The 23,473-nt window shown below is 38.7% G+C and overlaps 1 protein-coding gene across 2 annotated transcripts in view; it reads right to left on the bottom strand.

The window, feature by feature from the left end:
• Positions 1–23,128, bottom strand: part of LOC102228095 (single-stranded DNA-binding protein 3-like) — a 103,305-nt gene extending 80,177 nt beyond the window's left edge. For both annotated transcript variants that reach the window (XM_005795613.2, XM_023339973.1), the window contains exons 1-3: positions 22,975–23,128; positions 7,957–8,029; positions 2,971–3,032 (exon numbers count right to left, since the gene is read on the bottom strand). In XM_005795613.2, coding sequence (XP_005795670.1) covers positions 2,971–3,032; positions 7,957–8,029; positions 22,975–23,030 — 191 coding nt within the window. In that variant the 5' untranslated portion in view covers positions 23,031–23,128. The remainder of the gene's footprint in view (positions 1–2,970; positions 3,033–7,956; positions 8,030–22,974) is intronic.
• Positions 23,129–23,473: the final 345 nt, after the last annotated feature.

The raw sequence follows: 23,473 nt of genomic DNA, 5'->3' as shown, positions 1-23,473 counted from the left end.
TGCTGGAATCGGCTAAATTCAACGCATTTAGCCGTATTTGTTTTATTGTCAAACCTTTATAAAGACCTAGAATTCACAACAAAATTTCTGTCAGACGCATTTTTTTCTCCCACTCACGATGAGCATTTGTGTCAGTCTCTAAGTCCATTGACACAGCTCTTCCAGGCAGACAGAAAAACATATTCCTCCATTTGTGCAGCATTAAATGATTTGACAGACTTATTTGAAGAGTCTGAAAAGACATAAACACACATGAGAGGCTTCGTTTTATGACACAGAGCTTCAGGTTGAAGTCTGTAAGTTCTGATGGTGGGAGCGGAGGTTTTCCAGCCATGAGGTCAATACACAGTGACAGGGACAGGTGCATGAAAACCTTCTGCAAACAACAGCAGGCTTTGGCTGACTAACCCGCTCATGCAACTCCCCTACCCCCTAACATGGTCAGCAGTTAGAGCAATCACAGAGGATGGGACACAGAGGTTTGGGGAGTTTTTTCATAAAAATAAAAAATTCAAGCCAGTCAGAGCAAAAGATGTACTCGTTTTACATTTTGTGACAGTAGTTGGAGTGTATTCCTACGTAACGAGTGAATTGAATTAGAAGAAGACAACTTTAAATCCATTAGAGATCCATAAAGGGTTAGTCCTGACTATTTTAAGAAACCAACTATTCACATGCGCTCCACATCATCAGATGATTCCTAAACATTTCCACTCTCTTATATGTGTCCTCTATACTCATTTGTAAGAAAGAAAGTAACAAATAGCACTTCTAAAAAGCTGTACTCTAGAGTTCGGGAATCACAGATATAAAAAGTCTTTATACAAATGATGTGCATTAATTGCTAGAATCATGTCACTTTAAATTTGAATTAAAAAAAAGTCGAACTGAAACCTCATGGGACGTGAATTGTTGCTGGAAGATTAGAGTCTGCATTTGAGTGATAGCAGAAAGGAAAGCCAATAGAAGACCCCGTTTAATATTATTCTATTGTTGGTGAGAAGAAAAAAACTCAGCAAATATGTTTTCCTCGAGTGTCCAAAAGTAGAGTAAGATGCTGATAAACTCCTCTCCTTTGGAATCGTCTACTACAGTGGTCCCCAAACTACGGCCCGCGGGCCAGATGCGGCCCGCCTCCACATTTGGTCCGGCCCCCTGAACAATACCAGAGTATTTTCATATATGTGCATTTTTATTTGATAAGTTGGACTTTTGCAATAAAATAAATGTTAGTAATGAACTTTATTTATTATTAACTACTAGTTAGTAACTATTTTATACATGCATATAATTGACCCTAACCCTTTTTTTTATGTGGAGAACCCAGTGTTATTTGGTTATTATTTATTTCATAAATAGTGTTATTTCCTGACTTTTGTTCTCTGAAGAATCCAGAAAAGGTTATTTGATTGTGCTTTCTGAAAAACAATAAATTTTTATGTTTAGCACTCTTACAATCGTCACACTTTTTCTGTTACAAACTGACCCCGGCCCCCCATCAGAGAAGGGACAAGTTATGTGGCGCTCACAGGAGAAAGTTTGGGGACCCCTGGTCTACTAGTTCCTGTCCGTAAAGCAGACGTCCTTTTTAAGACGAGGATTGAAACTTTTGCTTTTGATGAGCTTGAAGGAGTTCTCGGCTGTCTGTGTTTGTACCTTGCTATAGGCTTAGACTGCTCAACAAAATGCTGACCACTTTTCCACACTCTGTTTCCTTCTGTTACACTCCATTGGTGAATTATCTTTGAATTATGAGGGTCATATTTGTCTGTATTTTCTTTCAATAGAAGAGACTGCTGACCTATTGCTTGTTTTTTTTCATCAAAAAGACCAGTGACAAATCATTTTCTATCTTTGTGCTCCCTAAATAAATGGAGCTCCTGCTCCCATAAACTCAGTGTACACTGGAAAAAACACCAAATCTTATCAAGTATTTTTGTCTAGTTTCTAGTGCAAATATCTAAGCACACTTGAAATAAGACAAAACTAATCTAAAAGTAACTTTTCATTAAGATATAAGAGCTTCTTCTAAGTCAATAGTTCATATATGAAAAGTTCTAATTATTTCACTTGTAACAAAACATTTTTTCCGTGCGGTAAGTGAAATAATCTGCCAGTGGAATCAGTGCTCTTTCATCAATACTAAGAAATGATTGACTTAAAATGAGTTACTACATCTTACTTAAATGTTTCTTGTAAGTATTGTTTTGTTTTATTTCAAGTGTACTAAGATATTTGAACTAGAAACTAGACCAGAATACTTGCTACGATTTTGTGTTTATGCAGTGTAAGCTTTTTGATGTCTCTGTCTGCAGTGAAACACCTCTTTAGTGTTTCACTGCATTCCATTTCTGTCTGGACTGAACTATTACACAAGCTATTATTTCCATTAGCTCTGTGTATTTGGCTTTTTTTCTGTTACACAAAAATAACTCCTGTCTTAGTACGTCTGTGTTTTGTTTTTGTCTCTGCTCTGTCATCTTAAACCTTAGACAGTCACAGCAGATGGCTGATAAACTTCCTGTTTTTGAGTTTTGCTAAGAGTTAGTGTTAGTAGTAGTTGTAATATGAATTTATAGCTAAAGGTATTCAGTTAACTTTTATCACTACAAGTGTGCCGTAGTGTAAAATGTGGTCTCTGCCGCATTCACAGGAGGAGCCGGGGAGTTAGCGGGGTTCAGTCATAACAACCACAATGATTGGAGGATGTGTCAGTGATTTTTGACATTAACTGAACTGTGAACACTTCATAGAGAGACGCCATGAAAAGAGCCTCAAATAACGGAGCTCAGTTGTCAATCAGGACATCAGGAGATGAAGCAGTTGCTGTACCTGCAATTACTGCCTCCATTTCACTCATTCATTCAAACCTTTAAGATTACCTGTTTGGCATAAACGTGAGATGTTTAAAAAGAATTGTGTGTGTGGCCGAGCAAAGAAACAAAAGCGAGAGGATGAATGAACACATACCACCACCATGAATGTAAAAATCCTGGCGGTTCCCCAAGTGTGATATTCTTCTCCCATCGGATCTGTGAGAAACAGGGAAAGAGAAAGAACATTCAGGGCAAGAGACAAAGGAGTAGAATGAAAAATTAGACACTGCAGCATGTTTTATTCATAATGTAACCATTTTGCTTAACGTTCCTCCCAAGTTTAGGCTGACAGAGCGACACTCTGGGAGAAATAATCGGCCAGGGAGTGATCTATAGCGCAGAGCAGAAGAGTTCGTGGGTAAGACAGTGTGACTGTCTTGAAGCAGCAGTGCTCTCCGCTGCCCTCAGAAAACCAGCCAAGCTCCTGCCTGTATCTGGACTCCGAGATAAGATCCAATGAGAGATAGCCCACCAACTGCCTGCTGCACACCCGACCACTGACATGGCTCCACACACATAAACAGCAAAGATTCAGGGCCTCTACATACAGTCTAAGAGTATGTGAAGACAGCATGACAGGGCTGAGATTTCTCTTTTTATATATATATATCTATATATATGTAGACATATATATAGATATATATATATATGTGCTCTGTATCAAAAAAAAGAAGAAGAAAACAGATACAAGCCCCAGGTTTCTATTAAAGTGTCTATCCTACAGATTTCCCCAGTGCCACTTATAATGATGTGATGTGCGGTGCGTTGTTGTGGGCCTGTTGATTTAATGCTGCTAAAGAGCTGAGTGCTGCACTGTGCAGGAGAGCAGAGTGCGGTGAAGTCCTCTCGGGGACCGGCGGCGTATTGTGTGGATACTATAAACGTGAGTGAGTGCGTGCGCTTCCCGCTAGAGGAGGAACAGAGGCTAATTAAGGCCGGAGAGGCCTGGTTGATAGAGCGCTCATTAGATGAGCAGGTGTATCTGTGTGGGACCTTAAGTTTATCTGCAACTATAAAAGTCCCTAATCTATTAAAAACACATTTGTGATTGCTCACATGGGTATTACACTATATAATTTTTCCTTAAAGTCTTGATGAAATCATGTTATACAAACATTTCGATAGCAATTTGCCAGGCATCTGATGGCGCCCACTTGTCATTTCATACAATGTGAGTTTGTATAATGACACAAAATTGTGATTTCCTTGCCTGGATGAATGAGTACCTTCCTTCAAATATCAGGAGGGGAAGCTGCACTTGAGAGGACAGTTACAAGTTTTACATATTTTGATGCACAAGCAACAGGTGGCTTGGTCAGCAATGTCTCTCCACCAGCCTGCATCAACTAGACCAATGCTGTCTCTGCTGATGGATGGCAGCAATCTCAAGCACAATATTGATTTCCAGTTCAAATGAGTACGACAGCATTAACATATGTAGGTTTCACAACATTAAACTATTCTTGCACGTCCAGCTGCATTTACAATGATTGATATGGATATCCAAGGTATAAACACTAGCAGAAAAACATTGTTGTAGTTGTTACTAAGATGCGTAAAGCTAATTACCCTCCTACCTGTGCACCCCTATTGAATCAGCTTGCACCAGAAGTTGTTACTGCAGTTGGTAAATCTGGGAAAAAAAATAAAACTAATCTACATGACCTCCTTGCCTCAGATTATCTCTAAGCATAGGTATGCCAACTTTATATATCTGTGTCACCACAAGATCAAAGACTACTGCAGTCAATGAGTCAGTGTGTCAATAATATCACTCCAACTTAATGCAGATAAGACATCAGGGATTGTTTATGGTCCCAAAAATTCAAGAGTAGAAATCACTTAACTAGACTGTTTTTTAAATCAGCTTAAAAAGAATTGCCAAAATAAAGTGTTTTCTATTAAAAAAAGGACAATAAAAACCTGGTGTGCTGTTTTCAATGTGTTTTGTTTTTTCAGCACCTTTTACTTGAAAGTAATCTGACAGGCAGAGTGAAGAGGAGTAAAGACATGCGGCAGTCAAACTCGGGACGGCCACTCTAACCACTGTGCCATATTGTAATGGTTGTTTTACTGGTCTCTGAAAATCAATCAGACAGGCAAGTATGCGTGTTGCTGTTGTTCCGAAAAGTCCATGTTTATTGGAGATCATTGGTGCAGTTCTCAGCTGTGTCAGGATTGGGAATGTTACTTCTGCTGTCTGATCACGTCTCATAGTATAAAATAAAATTATAATTTTATGTAAAGTCCCCCAAGTTGTCAAGTCAATATTACCCAGATTCATCAAAAGAGGAGTTCATGCCGTCACTCTCATGCTTTTAAGTTTTCAGTTGCTGATGTCAGTAAGCTATCTGGAGAATATAGCATTAGATGAACGCAAGTTGTTATAGAATAAATCCTGGGATAGTTGAGTCATGCTCGTGTTAAATCTGTATCAGTGGTGCATATGTTTAGTTTTTAGTTTATGCACCATCTGAATGAGGTCCAATTTCTCAAAATATCTAAAAAAAATGACACTCTGGTTTAGGTGAGAACCAATTTATTTATGAAACAATGTCAAATGTATTGTGAAGTGATGTATATGTAGTATTTCCCTATGATCTAATGTCTTCCTATCCTACTAAAACAAAAGGGATAAATGCAATAGTGTAATGAGGTATTTAGTTAAAAACGTATCAGAAAGCCCCAAAATGCCCAAAATTCCATGTAGTAATAACACAATAATGCAAACCTTTTCAAATAAATGGTAATACACTGGAAATATTTTAGAAAGCCTTAACAGTCTCAATAAATGGACACTGATGAATCCTCATGCTGTGCATTCACAGATATAGCAGCATTTGAGGCAACTCCATCCAAAAGACTTAGTTTGAATACCATGTGTGTTTGTGTACGCCATGTGAATTTGTCTGTGATTATGCAGTGTTAATTCAGACCTGTGTTTGTGTGCCTCTGGTTGCCTGCGACCCTGAATATCACCCCTTTCCAGCAGCCCGACGATAAAACTTAAATCTCTGGGAGAAGATTCACCCGTAAGGCCTCTGAAATTATCAAAGCTTTCTGCAGCCCAACTGCTTTACCTCACAGTGCTGCTCTCCCCATCATACTCAGATTTATGTTTTTCACATATTTATACTGTATATATATGTATATATATAAAATATCAAAACCTATTTTTCCTGCAAACTTGAATTGGCAGCGCTCATCACAATGTTGTTGAGGTCAAATATGATATTTTTGTTTGTTTGGTAATTTTTTTTATTCTTTAAATCAAAAATCTCAAAAAATTTGAACCATTTTATACTTTCTGAAAGTTTTTTCAGAAGGGGCAGACAAATGAAAGAATAATGCAACATTTTATGCAACATCCTTGTGGCACTGTTGTAGAACAATAACATATTGATTTTATTGAGAGTAATTGGAGTTAATTTATCTGATTGTGTTAAGCCTTTATTTGCCAGCTTGCCACTTTAAATTCTTATTTACTGAACAGGGTGCATATTAAAGTACACACTTAAGCAGAGCCTGGTGCAAGTACTTTTACCAACATCTGCTGCACTATAAAAAAAAACAACTGCTGCACTGTGCTTTTTCAAACTGTATAGCGGCTTCTGATTTGTAAAGTCATCATACAGTTTGAAGATACAGGATGAAGATGTTTTTATATCACTCGTTATATTCTTTTAATCAATAAATGTATCAACAAAAAGCATGCTCTGAGATACATGTTTTGAATCGAGTTAAACTCAGATAGGGATTTGTGCCATGTGCTTCAAAGCATAAATGCATATAGTGCTGTATTATCTCCATTTACGTATCAAAGGAAGTGATTCAGAACGAACACCTTTAGCAAAGAAATTGCAGCCCTTTTTTATGGTCTATATTTGTTACATTTAAGTTCTAAGTTTTTTCTATGCCAAGAAGTAAAATCCAACTTGGCAGGTCAGAGCTCCAAAAGCCTGAATGTCTCTAAAAGATTTTGCAACCAGATTTAAGTCTTTATTTTTTATTTTAATTCAAAATACAAGACTTAGCACATTTTATATATTTTAGTCTATCTGATTACATTATATCCAGTTACTAGAAGTAATTTCACCAAATAATTTTTTACAGTTTTTATCTATAACTACTTTTTACTTGTACTTGAGCAAAAGTATTTTAAAACAACACTACTTCTACTTGTTGACAATTTCTACTATACCCAGCACATATAGGTATGGAAGTGTGTTACTGCCTATCAATGCTAGTTTGATCTATTTTTGTACAGATACAAGAACTGGCTAATTATATATTTTTAATTAATTTTGTCCAATTCTTTAAAATTCAATAAATTTACCATGAGATAAAACACGTTTGACAACACATGTTTATAAAATTTATTCATAGTCTAGAGTCCTGAGTTCAAATAGTTGCAACACTGTCCATGTCGCTCCGACCCGAGCTAACATGATGACGTGACTGACAAATATGTCCTGGAATAAAGTGGCCAGAAGTCGACCTGCCTCGTCTTTCACTGGAAGTGAGCGTCTTTCACAGAGCTGAGCAAAGCCTGTGTGCAAGAGACGTGTTCAGCTGCAGAAAGCCCCAACATGGAACCATTAGCAGGAAGGATGTCCATTAGGAAAAGGATGCAACACATTAGAGCCCTTACAACTTCTACCGACTAGAGGCATAATAAGAGGCTAATATCTCCAGTAGACCTTGAGCATATTGTTAGGATTGGCTTCAAACAATCAAGGTTTAACTTGGCAGCTGTGGGCTTCCCTTATCAAACATCAAAACAGAACACAAACAAGATGTCCTCTCAATATATCTAATTACACAGTTTATGATTCCAAATTGAACCTAATATAGAGGGGTGGTTAATCATCTTAAGTAGACCAACCAATGTTTGTATTGTTCTGAACATAGAAACTGGCTAAAGTCCACTGTTGGCTGTAAGAAAGGTCAGCTGTAGGTTATAGAATAATTGCTCAACCCGGAAAGACCTACAATGTAAATTCCACTGGTGGTTGTACAATAGAAGGGGAATCACACTCATCCTTTTTAAACAGGAAGTTTCATTATGAGGACGTCTTACCTCTGACAGGAAGGTCTGTGCGGATTTCTGTGCGCCAACATGCAGTAAATACTCATAGACGTATAAAGCTAACCTGAAAAACAAAGAAGAGAGGAAAACAGGTCGTCACATTTTTTGGTATCAGAATGTTTTTCTTATGTCATTCTACAATTTAGAAATCATTGAAGGATTCACACTTATTTCACTGTAGGAAAGCAATGAAACAGGATGGTAAAACCTTTGAACCAAAGCAGGACCAAATTCTCACTGTTCACGTGAAACGAAGCCGAGATAAACAAGACTTTTACCGTGCGAAGATCGTATACATTGTGGTGAGGTTGTAAATGTGTGATGTAAGGCTCTTCAGCGAAGAGCTAAAGAGCTTTGGTGGCACTTGGCCATATCCCTGTGGTTTCAGGCTGTCTGCTGTCGAGGCCGAGACACTGAAAACAAAACGGTGTATACACTCTGAGGAACACGGGACAACGGAGAGAAGGAATGAGCTCGGACATGATACTCAGACATCACCCAGATCTACATCACATGAAAATGTGAAATACCTACATCCTTATCATGTCACACAATTATTTTTGGACATTGTGCATTAGCTATATTAGTCTTACTGGTATCTTTGTTTTCCTGTGATGACGTTTTTTATTATTTCAAGGTTGACACTAATCAGGTAACATCATTTCACAAAATTCAATTAAACAAAAACTAGAGTGGTAACATTGCTCCGATCTTACAACACAAGAAAATGTTAGATGTGAAGTTCACAAAAAAACAGAGAAGATATTAAAAATACTCAAAATTCACAAATTTTCCCCTCACAAACACTGTTTTTCCAGTAGGATCCTGGTAGATGAAGTGGAGATATTTGTTTCTGCTGCTTTACCATTTGTACAAACAACTCAACCAGGTTGGAAATGACCAAAGACAGAAAAACCTCCCTCTTAGGAGGGCAGTACTTTTAATAGTACTCAAAACCTATGTGTTAAGGATTTTTGATTTTAAGTTCAGATGTTGTGAGAATCTCCCTTTCAGTTATAAGTGGAGATTCATTGTTGATGTTACCACTATAAAATAACTTGCAATTAAGTATTGGCAAAGACCTGTGTGTAATTTTCACAAGTGGCGGAGCGTTGTTGTTAGCAGCTGCTGAAAGTAACTAAAAAAGTTACTTTTAATGTAACTTAATTACTTTCCAATTCAAGTAATCAGTAATCTAAGTTACTTTTTCAACGAGTAATCAGTAATCCGATTAAAGTTACTTTTCAAAGTAACTATGCCATCACTGTTGATAAACTCCAATAGACAACAAACAACACAGGGGAAACCAAAAGTTCAAGGTTATTAATTATTAAGTTCTGGAGGTTAAAGAGTCAGGGTAGCATAATAGAAACAACCTTTGTAATAAATCTCTTGTATGACAATCATGGCAGCAAATCAAAAGATGGGAAATGAAAAATGCAGACGAAATTCAACAGACAAGTGAGTGGTCTTCTAGGTACATTGTAAATGTTCGTGTTTAGTATAAAAGGTGTTCTTTTTGTTGTGCAAAAGGATTGTCTGCAAAACATGCTGCAACATGCTCAAGCGTCACATCATTTAAGTCTATGGCATGTGGTCTCATATATGGAAAAAAAAAACAATAATTTATGTCAAAGACTATGAGATCTGATTAAAAGTTTCCAGAGTTGAGGGAAAAGAGACTCATCCTGTCTACCAGGTGTTCTTTGAGCTGCTCACAAGTGATCACCAACAGTGTGAACGGAGCCAAAGACTTGCTGGCTGACCAAACCTTGCTATGTTTTTTTATTATACTAAGTAAAATCAAAGCATTGGGACTCTAACAGTAAGAAAGAACATGCAAATTGCACACATCAAGCCCCTTTCAGCCCTCTGAATGAAATTCATATCTGTCTTGCTGTGAGGTATAATCACACAGGGTAATGGTGAAAATTGGTGCTGAGATGAAAAATAACGTAACTTTTCTTTAGACCTGCAAGTTAGAAAGATTTTTCTTTTCTGTAACACCATTTAATGTTCAAAATTTTAAAAAGGCAAACATTAGAGACAAAACCTTACATAACCTTTGAATTGTTAAATTTTCTGTTGGATTCAAAACTGTTAGTACTTCTATTAAGGACGCTAAAAAACAATTTGTTTTCCTTTACAATAAATGTAATATTGCGGCTGACCACCGGGGGACTCGACTCACACCCATACAATTGTAAATTTTGCTTACAATATTCAGTGTTTCTTTATCTGTCCTTGGACAGCTCCCAGTCGGCTCTTCTGGCCAACTCTTCACTACTGTTGAAGAAGCTAACCGTAACCTCCAGGCTACAAAGACCTTTAGACTTCAGGCAATGATTCCCGAATCTCCAGCACCAACCTCCGAGCATCCAACAATGTCTTGAGATTCTGGAGGTGGCAAATATCTCTACCCAAAGAGTAAATCAACTCCAAAACACGCCGTTGCCTCGACACCATGTAGCTTTAAGCCAAGGGAGATGACACTGCCAATGCTCGGTAGTGACCGTGACCAATGGTGACAAAGAAACGCTGCTTTTCATGGAAGATACATGATCAGAGAGACGGATTCTAGTTGACTCCGGTTCACATAAGACCCTCATTCACCTGGCTGGATGAAGGCTGTTGTCTGCTGCTGGCTGTGGCCAATGGCACTCCCATCAAAACTAGCTAATGAACAAACTAACTCACTTTGGAGTCTTTTAATACAGGTTATATTAATACAGGTAATAGGTTATATTATTGCAGCATTTTTTGTTATTAGTTGCATCCTAACTACAATGAATGATTCCTAGCATCACTTTTAGGACCTTAATTGTAATCTGTAATTGAAAACACTCAATCTTGTTCTGTTCAATTATAACAAACGTTTACTGTCGTTATCTTTTTCTTTTCTTTTCGTTTGTTTTTCTTGCTGATTTGATATTGGCAGAGAGTTTATGAAGGGACTTATAATGAAGCCGATATATAAATGCAAACCTTCCTTTTCCAGGAGAACAAATTGTTACTTTCTCTCAGCAGCTGACTCATTCCTGTTACTTGTCACTGCCTTTGCCTTATTAGTGCTCATCACACAGTCACCAGAAGGGATCTTGACAAGTGTAGCTGGCCCAGACTTCAGAAAGCTCAAGGCTATCATCCCAAGCAACTCAAATGCTGTCGCCTACATTTAACTGAACTTTACAGACTCAGACAAAACTGCATCAGTCTCTTCAAACAATCGAGGACAAAAGATGTACTTGCACCGAAGCAATCAGTCAACTAAACAGTTTTACAATATGTACAGACATAAATTTCCAGATTTCAGCAAAGCTGCAATGTTTTCGTCTGTAATGAACAATTATTTTTATACGGATCACATGCATTCAGGCCAGCACAGACACGGAGATATGTTGTTTGGGTCGATGATGCTGAGTGAATCAATATTGAACTAGGCCAACAGTTGAGCAACCAGATTTTCTAAGCTTTGGATAATCAGAATTGAATGCAACTAAGTGGCATGAACTGACATCCATCTGCAAAAAGGAAAACAATTTGTTGCAGCTGATCCATACCAGCTTAAGCTCACAACAAACAGAAAACAGCATCAAAAACTTTTCTCTGTTTTAAAACCACATAAGCATCCATTTTCTATTGTAGCACATGCAAACTAAATAACATTTAATTGAAAATGAATCATCATTAATGATTGTTTTTATTATTATGGTATAATGCTGTATATTATTTTAAACACTAAATTTTTCTCCAAAAATCTGAAATGAAAATTATGTTTTAATATAAGTATAGCATGTATTTATTGTATTATATATATAAAAAAAACCATAATTTCATAAGTAAGGATTAGAAATGAGTTAAAGCTGTCAAATCTAACATGACAAAACTTACTCTTACAAAAATAACAAATTAGACTTAAAACTATTATTCAGCATGCAGAGGAGGTCAAACATGTTAAACTGTTCCAGCCTCCTGAGATGTGACTGAACTAAAACAGGGTTCATTCAGTCATGAGTGAAACTAAAAAAAGAAACAAATGGTTCTCTTGAACCATTTGATTAACATGTAATAATGAAGTACACGGTTTGATCACCACATCAACAAGGCTGCTGTGACGTTTTTTGGATGTGTTGATAATTTCACTTCATCAGTGCTGCAGCATTGTAACTGTGAATTATCTTTGAGTCTATGCCATGCCGTCTGCACTGATGAAGTTTCACTCACTTCTACATGCCGGATGCTAGAAACTAAGAGTAAAGTGTGCAATTTGATCGACTTTATGACTAATTTGGCTAATCGCCGTCTCACCACTCAGGACTCTAAAAGAGGATTTCAATTTCATTTTAGTAATGACAATAAAATCAAAATTAACAATAAAACACATACTTTTAAGCAGCAGTTATGTATGTTCCATGTGAAGCCCCTTCCTCTGGATTTGAGAGCAGTTTTCCGTGAGACACGAATGTGGAACAGAGAAAGTGCTGCACCTCTCTACATCTTTAGATGAAGACTAAGGAAAACAACAAGCTGAAAGGAAACAAGCTGAAATGAAAATCTCCATTAAATTGCTTAATTATATTGGTAAGCATGCCCTTTTTATTGCCCTTTTAACTTTCTCGCAGCATGAGGCAAAGGCTATGTGCTGACTGGGCTCCCCTTCAGCTTAAGAGGTGCCATGACCGGAGGGAGCAGCATCAGGGAAACAGGGGCCAATTGTTTATTTTGCCAGTCCTCCACATAATGTATGACATCATTGCATCTTGCTTTCTTTTTCTTTTTCACTTTTAATTTAGTGACATATAGTAATGTGACAAAAAAAACAAAAAAACTAAGGACACCTCTCAGTTAGTTCTTTATGGAAAAAAATTGCTGATTTAAAAAAAAGGTCTCTGGGAAGGGGAGTGAGATAAAAAGATAATAAATAAGGGTAATTATTTTACTCATTAAACAAAACTGAAAATGTTAGGGCGCCATTCCTGTCACTAACTGGAGTTACATTCTTTTGCTGAAAAAACTTCAGTGAGATACTTCTTGTAGTCCTCTACATGCCTCAGGGGCCAACAGGGGTTTCTTGCCATGTTCAGCTCATTTCAAGTCGATTCGCATCGTCTCAAGGAAATCAACATCTGGTCTTTGACTCGGTCCAGGAGTTACTGATATCATTTATGTCACGTTGCAGGGTCCAGTTATGTTTCGGCTTTTATTTTTATACAAATAATGTGATAATTTCCTCAAGGAACTTGTGCTACATGATATGATTCATGATGAACTCTTTGATGGTGAGCTGATCAGCGCCCACTTCAGCAAAACATCCCCAAACATGACGGTTCCACCTTCAAAGTTTAATTTTATGTAACATATTACTTGGCTCAGGTCAAACATATCCCTTATTTTTTCTAGTGTTTAAATAATTATACCTTAAACTAATATGTCCAAAGACCATTATCCCAGAACGTCAGCTCTTTAGTTTGCCTTTATTTAAACTTAGTCTGGCCTTCATGTTTGCTTAGAGAGTAACAGTTTCATCCCTGCACACCTCCTTGGAAAGTCAAACATGTGCAGTACTTTTTTTTTTTTAATTGTAGAGACGCGTTTTTGTTTCAAGAGGTCTGTTGGAGGTCTATTGTTGACATTATAAGGTTTTTAAGATTTATTTTAATATATGGCGTCCTATTTTATTTTATTTTTTTGCAACAGTCTGTATTTTTATTTAAAGTTGTTTATTTATTTACTTCTGAATTTTACCAGGCACACAGCAGCAGGGTTTTTATGCATCTCACATTGCTAATGAATTGTTGACATGTTATTTCGCCTTAAGTTGTTCTAATATCTTTATATTATGAAACAATATTCAGTAAGGGTTACTGCTGCCGCTTGCATGCACTGGAAGCAGAACAGTGAAACAACTTGATCCATTTTCTCTGTTCAGTGGTGTTAAAGAAAACACATGTAAGAAGTGCTCCAGCATACTGACTTCATATTTCTGAAAACAGCCCCTTCCATTTAAGGACATTCTTTTTCCCTGTTACATTCACACGTTCTCCTCTGTTTCCATTGTGTCAGGCTGAACAGTTCACATGGCAGTGACGTTATGGTGAAAGCAGGGGGAGTCCACTGCTGTAATGTGTAAAATTGAGCCCCTATTTGCGGTGTGAAACACCCAGCAGCAAGCGTCAGTTCCTATATATCCCCCTTTTTTCTTTTTTGCGCTGTACAGGATCGCACAGAGATTCCCAAGAGTTCTGCGGCAATGAAATTTTCATGGCGGAGGCCGGTGTGATCTGAGGGGCGCTGCGCACCAGCGATGGGCACCTGCCCTGGCTGCGATGCATTATTTAAAAACACTCATTCAATCCAGGCTTCAGGGGACACCTTTTGTTACTCTGTCAGAAGCAGTAAGTGTAACTCTGCAGAACAGGACCTTCCATGCAAGCCGATGATGCAGTTTTCTAAAAGGAGCATGCTCAGTACGACAGGTGTGCCTAAGAGAGAAACCGAATCGGCGGCCGGTTCCTTTCTCCCCTTTGGACACCAGAAAACTAAATTCCTCTTTAGTGACCCCGTCGCTGCTTACACGTGTCACTCAGGAATAAAAGATGAGATGCTTACGAGACAAACCACACACGGCCTCCTTCTCAGTGTCTCCCATTTCCTCTCCTCTGGCTTTCACCGTCTCACTGATGAAATGCAGCAAAAGGAAGACTCTGATGCAAATCATACGCTGCGAAGTGGGAGATCAGACTGAGTGGGAGGAGGCTCGTTTGACCTGTAACTGACTCAACATCACGGCCCATGATAGTAGGTTCACTGAACATCTGTCTGTCATGCTCTTTCAACTACAGAATCATTTGCATCTATTTTTACTCCATACTCATTAAGCAAGATTGTAGCCAGAGGACAGGGAAAAAAATGTCTACTAGCCCCTTTGTGATTTTCTCTCTTTTTTAGCTCCACCTTTTCATTCAAGCGGAACAGCACTTTGTTTCACATCTATTCATCAAGAAGATCTCTCCGCCTGCCTCGTCCTGAGGAGCAAAACCTGACATTTAGCCCCAGGCTGTCCCAGCCAACCTTCCCTTTCCTTCACTTGCCCCCAGAGACGCGGGCATCCCAGCTGAGTTTAGCCAGCTAAAGCACAGACAGTTAGAAAATTAACTTCCATGTCCTGATTTGAATAATTCAGCAGTGATCACAGTGCCAGAATGAGGTAAAAAGTGCAAAGAGGAGATGAAGGAGGAAGAAGCTGATCTAGTTTTTGCTTTTAGAGAGACAAGAAAAAAGAAATAAACAGGTCCTCACGCAACTAATCATTGATTTTTATATATATATATATACATTTTGTTGCCTTTTAAACCCAAACTTCAAAACGTTTCATGTGACAAACCAGCACAAACGTAGCAGGTAATGTGTAAATGTATTCAACCCCCTTTAAACTGTTGACCCTGAGCACCATTTCCCTTCAGAAGTCGCCAAATTAGCCTCCCAACCCGTTTCCTTCTGGTGCTGCCCTGTTTTTAACTCTGAGCAGCTTCCTTCACTGCAAAAACACAAAATCTCACCAAGTATTTTTGGTCTAGCTTCTAGTGTAAATATCTTATTACACTTACAATAAGACAAATTAATTTAAAAGTAACTTTTCAGCAAGATATAGAAGCTTGTTTTAAGTAAATAATTCCTTAATATTGATGGAAAAGTACTTGTTCTATTGGCAGACAAATTAAGTTATACCATGGGAAAAAAGCCTTGTTATAAGTAAAATTAACTTATCAAGTACTTTCTCATCAATATTAAGAAATTATTTACTTAAAACAAGCTATATCGCTATATCTTGCTAAAGATTTACTTGTAAGTTAGTTTTGTTTTATTTCAAGTTTGCAAAAACATTTGCTGTAGAAACTAGAGCAAAAAGATTTTGTGTTTTTGCAGTGTTATCCATGTTGAAGAAAAGCAACTCCACAGCATGATGACGCCACAACATGACTCCATGTAGGGATGATATGGGCTGACATGCGGTGCAAGTTTTCTGGAACGTTTGGCAGGAAGTTCGGTTTTAGTCACAGCCAACCACAGCACTTTCTTCCACATGTTTGTGGTAAACTACAAATCTCTCTCAAATTATTTTCAGCAATGATTTTCTTCTTGGATTCTGTGATAAAGGCCAGATTTGTAAAGTGAATGACATGATTGCTACACCTGAGATGTGCAGCTACTCTAGAGTTACCACGGGACTGATAGTAGCTGTCCTGTTTAATGATCTGCTGATCTCTGCAGATGAATGATTATGTCATGATTGGTTTGAACAAAACTTTGTGAATTGTTCAAAGCTCAGAACATTGTTTCATAAGCTAACCTTGCTTTAAAATCCTCCATGACATTTTCTGTGACCTGAGTCTGCTGTGTTCCTTGATGTTGATGTTTGTTCTCCAACAAACTATAGCAACAGCTGAATTTATACTGAGGAGAATCTACACAGGTGAAATTGACTGCATTGGTGTCAGAGTGAAGGGAGCTCAATACAAGACCATGCCACACTTTACAGATTTTTATTAGTAATTTGTAAAATATTTTGAAACCTTGGTGTCACTTTCCTATCAATTATTATGAACTCCTGTGCTTTGGTCTGTGTGGTTAATAAAACACACTAAACTTTGTGTGTAATTTAATAAAATGTGGAATGGTTAAAGAGGTAAACAAGATTTCGCTATGAAATATGAAATGTTCTGCTGGGCAACAGAAATAAAGAGTTATATGAAGTCATATGGAGGTGAGTGAGAGGCCTGGTGCTTGCTTCAGACCTCTGTGAAGCTGTAAAGATGTTTCACTGACGCTTATTCCCAGCGCGCATGCCGTTTCTGTTTGCCTGTCTTTGTTCTGGCGGTTCCTTTGTCAAAACAAATCAGTGTCAATGAGCATGTAAACACAAACAGCTTTAGCCACGGGTTAATCCAGACATTTCTCACACATGCACATAAACGCATCTGCATTCAAGTGAACACATCATGGCAACAAGATCATCTCACTGGTACCCGGTTTAGCTCTGATGATCTCCTTTTACCACAAAGAAACATCTCAGGCTTTTCTGAAGATTTAGGATAAGGAGTATTTTGGATGTTACTGGTACAGGTTTCGCCATTAATGAGTTTCATCAGCAAGTAGTTAATGAGGGCAACAATGACATAACCTACCATGAAGCAATTAGTCCAAATATTCAAAACACTCATCTGTTTCCTATTATCACCTGACACTCACCTCATTGCTGTTCGCACAGATGCTTTCCTCTGTATGTTAATAAGAGACAAACTGTTCTGCTCGGTGTGCAGTGTTGCCAAACTGATTAACAACTTCAGGCACAGAGCTTCAATATTTATACTGCCTACTTTATTTTGAGTGCGAAGGGCAACAAATTTGTGCGGATGCACCAAAAGCGGCTGACAACAGGCGGCATTAATTGACTGTTGACACATCTGAATGGGAGCGCCGTCACCCCGAAGGGCGCTGGGGGTAAATCAAGGGTTTCTTTACTTTTTCTGAATACTGCTTCTGCTTGTGTTCCTGTGCAGCTCTTTATGCTTCCTTCAAAAGACTAAAATGCAGATGGCTGAGCCATCTGTGTAGAATCAAAACCATGCATTCAGAGCTGAAGATCCCCCACTAAACGGCATGTAAATAGGTAGGAGGAGCCAGAGGAGGAGCGGAGGATGTAAAGAAACTTGCGTTCAAAACAAACTGATTAACTTTGCACTTGAAGTTCTTCACCCAAACAAGTCTAGAATCACTTGAAGTCACACCAAAAAACACTGTAAACAAATAGAGCATTAAAAAATTATTTTGCTCCCTGACTGCTAACTGTGGCCCTTCTTAAGAGAAGATGACTGATCAAGCTTAAACTTATTTTTTGTGAATGGAACCTTTAATTTAGGTCACCGGATTTACTAGAACAAACTAAAAGAGATTTCCATTTACCCTATGAGAAAAAGATCACTAATTTTAAAGCTGCTGTGGTAAGTTCTTCCATTCATCCGTGACTTTTTATATATATTTCTATACCCGCTTCTTCCTCTGTGGGGAAATGGGAGGTTCTGGGGTCTTCCCCCAGCAGTTTATAGGGGCGTTATCAGTCCTTCAGAGAGCAGCAGAGACACACAGAGTACTGACACACACCACAGGGAAACTTACAGCAGCCGTTCAACCTGACATGCAAACACCAACATATCCTGGGACAAACCATGAAAGGTCCCAGCTGGGAATCAACCCCAACACCCTCTTGCTGCCTGAACATCTGTCCCTCTGGCTTGACACCAGTTTTTACTCCTTTCAAAATTAATTTTAAGTAAAAGTCCACCGACGAGGCTTTTTCTGCCAAATAGAAATTATTGATTTTCTTTGATTTCTGACTTGTTGAGTCCGATTTCGCTTTCTTAGGTTTAGAAAACACAAAAAGACAGAAATGTTGTGAGGGTTCTTTATTTTTCTAGAGATAGCATTGCATCCAACAGAAAATGAAGGAATCACAAGGTTATGCTCATTTATGCATCAACACAAATGCAATTAACTTTGATCAGATTTTTACAAAACCAAAAAGTGCATCAACGTGAACGCTGATGGTTTACAGTTATAGACTGAAAATGACTGTAATTCTTACTTTTCATGTGTTTAACAAATAAGAAGAGAAAAGTTGCATTTTTCAGTAATTGACTCGAATAGAATCAAACAAAGAGAATATCTTCCAATTCTGATCTGAATGGTTTTATATGACAACATGCATCGGTTTTTCCTCTGCTTTTATTATCACAATAAATCTGTTTCCATGAGAGCTCTTATGAAAATAACCTTACACAAAGATCTGGTGTAAACACACCCCTACACTCTACACTCCTGCTACCTGTGACCTGAGGAAAGTGAGGCCAGCCGGCTGAACCCCAGTTATGTGGCGGTTCCTTGGTCGTGTGGAGGAATCCACCAAATTTTCTGCATGCCGGTCTGTGTTATGTTGCTGAACAAAATCAAGTCTCAGTTTTAAGGCTTTACAGGATTTTTTTTTATCCAACACTGTGCAACACAGCATCCTAAACACACTCAAACACACTGTTGAGCTTGTATCTAGGAACATTTTGTACACTACGCCAGAGATCCACAGCATGTAACTGAGAAGTTCAGTGTAAACCCTTTTTTCCTTGTGTTTCAATTTCAGATTTCATCAGTTTGCGGATGTACGCACCAGACTACCTGCAAAATACCAACAACTGAATGGCCCTCACAAGAGACACCTGAAATAAAACTTTATTACCAGGGGAGCCATGGTTACAAAAAAAAAAAAAGCTCTGACAGTGACAACATACTGTCTGTTAGTCGCTGTCCTGGTCTGGTAAATAGGACAAAATCTTGAAAAAACACTGAAGAAACTAGCTGTTGGAATATTTCAGGAGGAAAGTTAAATTCCTGAAAAGCAGCTGCAAAACGAAAAATCAGAAAAAGAAGTCAAGAGGCCTGCTTGTTGTTTTCAACACACGCATGAGAAAATTTAAAAAATTTTGCACTGCAAGAGCAAAGCAAGGAGGCAGTTTATCAAAATGTTTATGGACACAACCATTAATATTTCATTCTACAAGTTTTTCTATGAAACATTAATGCTCTAGTGTAACTCATGTGTTCTGTCCACACCCATGCGATCTGACTTCCTCCAGCTGTGCAAGCAAAATATTTCTCTACACTAATATTTCCTAAATTTTGGTGTCAACAAGTTTTGCGCTCCCAGCTGAAACATTGCATCACCTGTTCTTCATTAAAACAACACCAAGATAAACATGCAAGTGCAGCACCTGCACTGTACTTCCAGCTTACTTTTGCATTCTTATTTTACTTAATGTCATGAAATCTTTCATACATTTTATTAAATTAGAAAGACCCGATGACAAATACTCCTAACAGGAGCTGCAGCTCTGATGATAAACTATTTCCTTAATGCCATATGCATCCATCTGGAGAGCCTTCTTTTCATTAGGCCAATATGTAAAGAGTTGAATGAATATGTAAATATGAATATGATAATTCACTGAAGCCGCTGTTGTGAGCTCCACGATTACAAGGGAACATGTGTTAGCCCTGCGGGGCGAGTTAGGGGGACAAGACAGGTGAGGGGAGAGGGCGAGCCTTTTCTGTGATGTGTGGACGTTACCTGCTGGCCTGTGACGGATATACACACCACATACACTGCTTTGCAAAAATATTCACTTTCTCACATTACGTCCCATTTAAACCACAAACTTCACTGTTTGTGGGATAATGAACGAGGGTTCTGAAGCTCCTTCATGAGGTAAAATATTTAAAATGTGGTGGCGTATTTAAACCCCTTTACTCTGCCGCTCGTGAATATCATCCAATGCAATCAACTGCCATCGACTAGTAAAAGATTTGACTTTTGTGTATTTAAAGTTCTGTATGTGTGGCTGTTCTGAAAAGGTTTCAGGACCAGGAATGTGCCATTTATTAGGTGGATAAAAAGTTTAAAGCTGAGTTTAGATGTAAAACAATATTCCAAGCTCTAAAATTCACTAGACATTCTTCAACTAATCATCTGAAAATGTGAAGAGTGTGATTGAACTGCTAACCCGTGGTAACTCTGGAGGAGCTGCAGAAATCCACAGCTCAGGTAGGATCTGTTGCCAGCTTTTAGTCATGCACTCTACAAATCTGGCATTTCTCAGAAAGTTGCAAGAAGGAAGCTATTGCTATGAGAAAGTCAAAGGAGGTTCTGTTTGAAGTTTGCCACCAGCCATGGAAGCGTATGACATGGATGTGTGAGGTGCTCTGACCAGATAAGACCACAACAAAATAAAACTTTGTAAAGTTGGCAGAAAAACTTTAATACCGCAAAATGACCCAGAAAAACTTATGACCACAGGGGAAATGGTGGTGGCCACATCATGCTGTCATGATGCTTTTCTTCAGCAGTTTCAAAACTGATGGACAGGAAGTTCATTCACCTTCCAGGAGGACAACCAAAGTAACAGACAAGGCTCCATTGTTAATGGTTTAGATAAATTGTGTTAATGTCTTATGATGGCCCAGTCAAAGTTCAGACTTAAGACTAATTAGAGCCAGGGCTGAACATGTATTAAATGTCTTTTGGACTTTCATTTATTTAAAAAAAAAATGCTGAAAACTGTGTACCACGTTCTTTCTATTTCAAAGTTATGCATTTTCTAATAAATATATGGAGCATTTGTAATTAATGTGACAAAATGGGAAAAAAGTTCAAGTGTTGTGAAGTTTTTGTATATCACTGAACACGTTTAAAAATGTGATGTCTAATGGAAGCAGCAAGTTGCTACAAATAAGTGACAGATATTTAAATGCAAGGAAACAGCAGGATGAACAAACAAACAGGAGGGTTTTTTTTGTAATTTAAGCAACCTTGAGTTAGATGCATTCATCATTTGCAGCTTTTCTCAAAAGACTTCTTACGAGTTAAATTATTAATCCTCCACCTACACTATCATTTGAAATACATGCTGCCTCTGCGCTGATTTCACTCCTAGTGACACATGTAACATAATCCACAGTCCCCAGAACAAGCGAGCAAAACTAAGAACTGACTAAAGACACATTATCTGAATTATAAATGGCTTTTCATCATACTGTAAATAACCCAGGCTCCACAAACTGGTGTAAACTGAGATGCTGGCGCTTCATATGCAATATTAAAGCATCATATGCTGGTTCAAAGGTCAGCCCGCCTCCTGCTGCTCATAAACTCACATGGGACTGTTTTCATTTAGGATTCACTCCTCCATATCAGCACACACAAATACACAAACCCTCAATTTTCCTACGAAATAATGGGAGTTCAGGGTGAAATCAGACGCTCCGTGCAAGCAGATGTGCACAAAGTCGTACTCGAGGAAGCCTCCACTAAGCGCATAAGTGACTCACATCACTAGAAAGCCTTATCAATTGAATATGACACGGCAGTGCATCAAAACATATAAGAGAGTCTCAAAAGAAATTATGTTTCCATTACAGATGTATGACGGTGGTCGTGCAGCCGCACAGCCTCACAGGACTTGACATTGTTTTAGGGATTACAACTGCATCTCCACGGGGAGCCCGGCTCGCTGTTCCACAAACTCTTACTGTTTGGTGCGTAATGGTGACAAAACAGCACCACGACCATACAAAAAACTCCCCGAAGGCTCACGTAAAGAAAAAACTTTTTTATTATTATTATTATTTTTACCCCACTGAAGCTGAGCAGAAAAAGGACAGGCATCACTGTGTCGGGACAATATTTAAAAGTTGCTCATAATAAACCAAAAAACGAGTTTATTAGATAAAACCTAAAATGGCACATGTATTTTTTTTTGGATGATATCTGCTTGAAATAAAGCTTCTCTCTGAAATAAAAGCTGCGGTTTTCACTTTAAAAGTTGAGCACTATTGTGGCTGCTGAACGGGACAGAGCTTCCCTCCTCTTGCCGCCTGAAGTGCCTGCGCCCCGTGTTTTACGCACCAAAAACGCGCAGCCTGAGCGCTTCGAGCCGCTAAAAAAGAACCAAATCCATCCGAAGCATCCAGCGGCTTCATCCCCAAAAGTTTCACGGAGACACATGCGAGCAGTCCACGCTACCACGGACACATGCTTTCACCCCGACGACAATGCCTCCTCAACTTTTACCGCCGCACAAGTGCGCGTTATAAATAACCGGGTAAATAAAAACACAATCCGTGATCTTGTCCAACATCCCGCACCAACTTACAGAGCTGTTCGCTCACATTGTTGGGAAACGACAGGCGTATAATTACACACGAGAAGTGCTCTTTTTTTTTTAAGGAAAAAGTTTAAGAGACGCGTCTCCAAGGTGGTCGGATGAGTTGAGGAGGAGCGCACTTTACTCCGGCGCACTCCTTTAAATTACACTACCTAGTTTAGAAAGTTGTGCGCCCCTCCGCTGCCCCCCTCACGTTTAAGCAGGTAAAAACTCTGACAATAAAGCAACACAATCCACTTACTTTTCTCTCGCTTGGCTATCGGAAGGGACGACAGCTCCTTTACCTTTGGCGTACATGCTGAATTCTGTTTTAAGACTTTTGCCCCACTCAACACCTGTCAAAGAAAGCAGCCAGGAAAACGCTCCATCTCCATAGCTACCCCTTTAGTGTTTTTCCTCCCCCCTCCTCCTCTCCTCCTCCTCCCCCTCCTCCTCCCTTCTCCCCATCCTCTTCCCTCCTCCTTCTCTCTCCCTCGCCCTCCCTCCCTTCCTTTTTTTTTTTTTTTTACATCTCCAACATTGGCCACAAATCAGGCACAGTTTCTACTGGGGGGACTTGAAACCGTCAGCAGTTGGATTTTTTTTTTCTCCTTCTCAGTCGCTGTTCCACTGACCTGCTCCTCCTCCCTCCGTTCTGCAAACGGTGGGGGCTTCTTAAAGGGAAACGCACACTTTTTTTGTTTGTGGAGTTTCATCAACATGAGGAGAAAAAAGGGGTGGATGGGGAAAGGTTTGCCGGG

This window comes from Xiphophorus maculatus, chromosome 9 (genome assembly GCF_002775205.1).
Source record: "Xiphophorus maculatus strain JP 163 A chromosome 9, X_maculatus-5.0-male, whole genome shotgun sequence".
In the NCBI taxonomy this organism is placed as follows: domain Eukaryota; kingdom Metazoa; phylum Chordata; class Actinopteri; order Cyprinodontiformes; family Poeciliidae; genus Xiphophorus; species Xiphophorus maculatus.
This window is presented reverse-complemented; position numbering and strand designations above follow the sequence as displayed.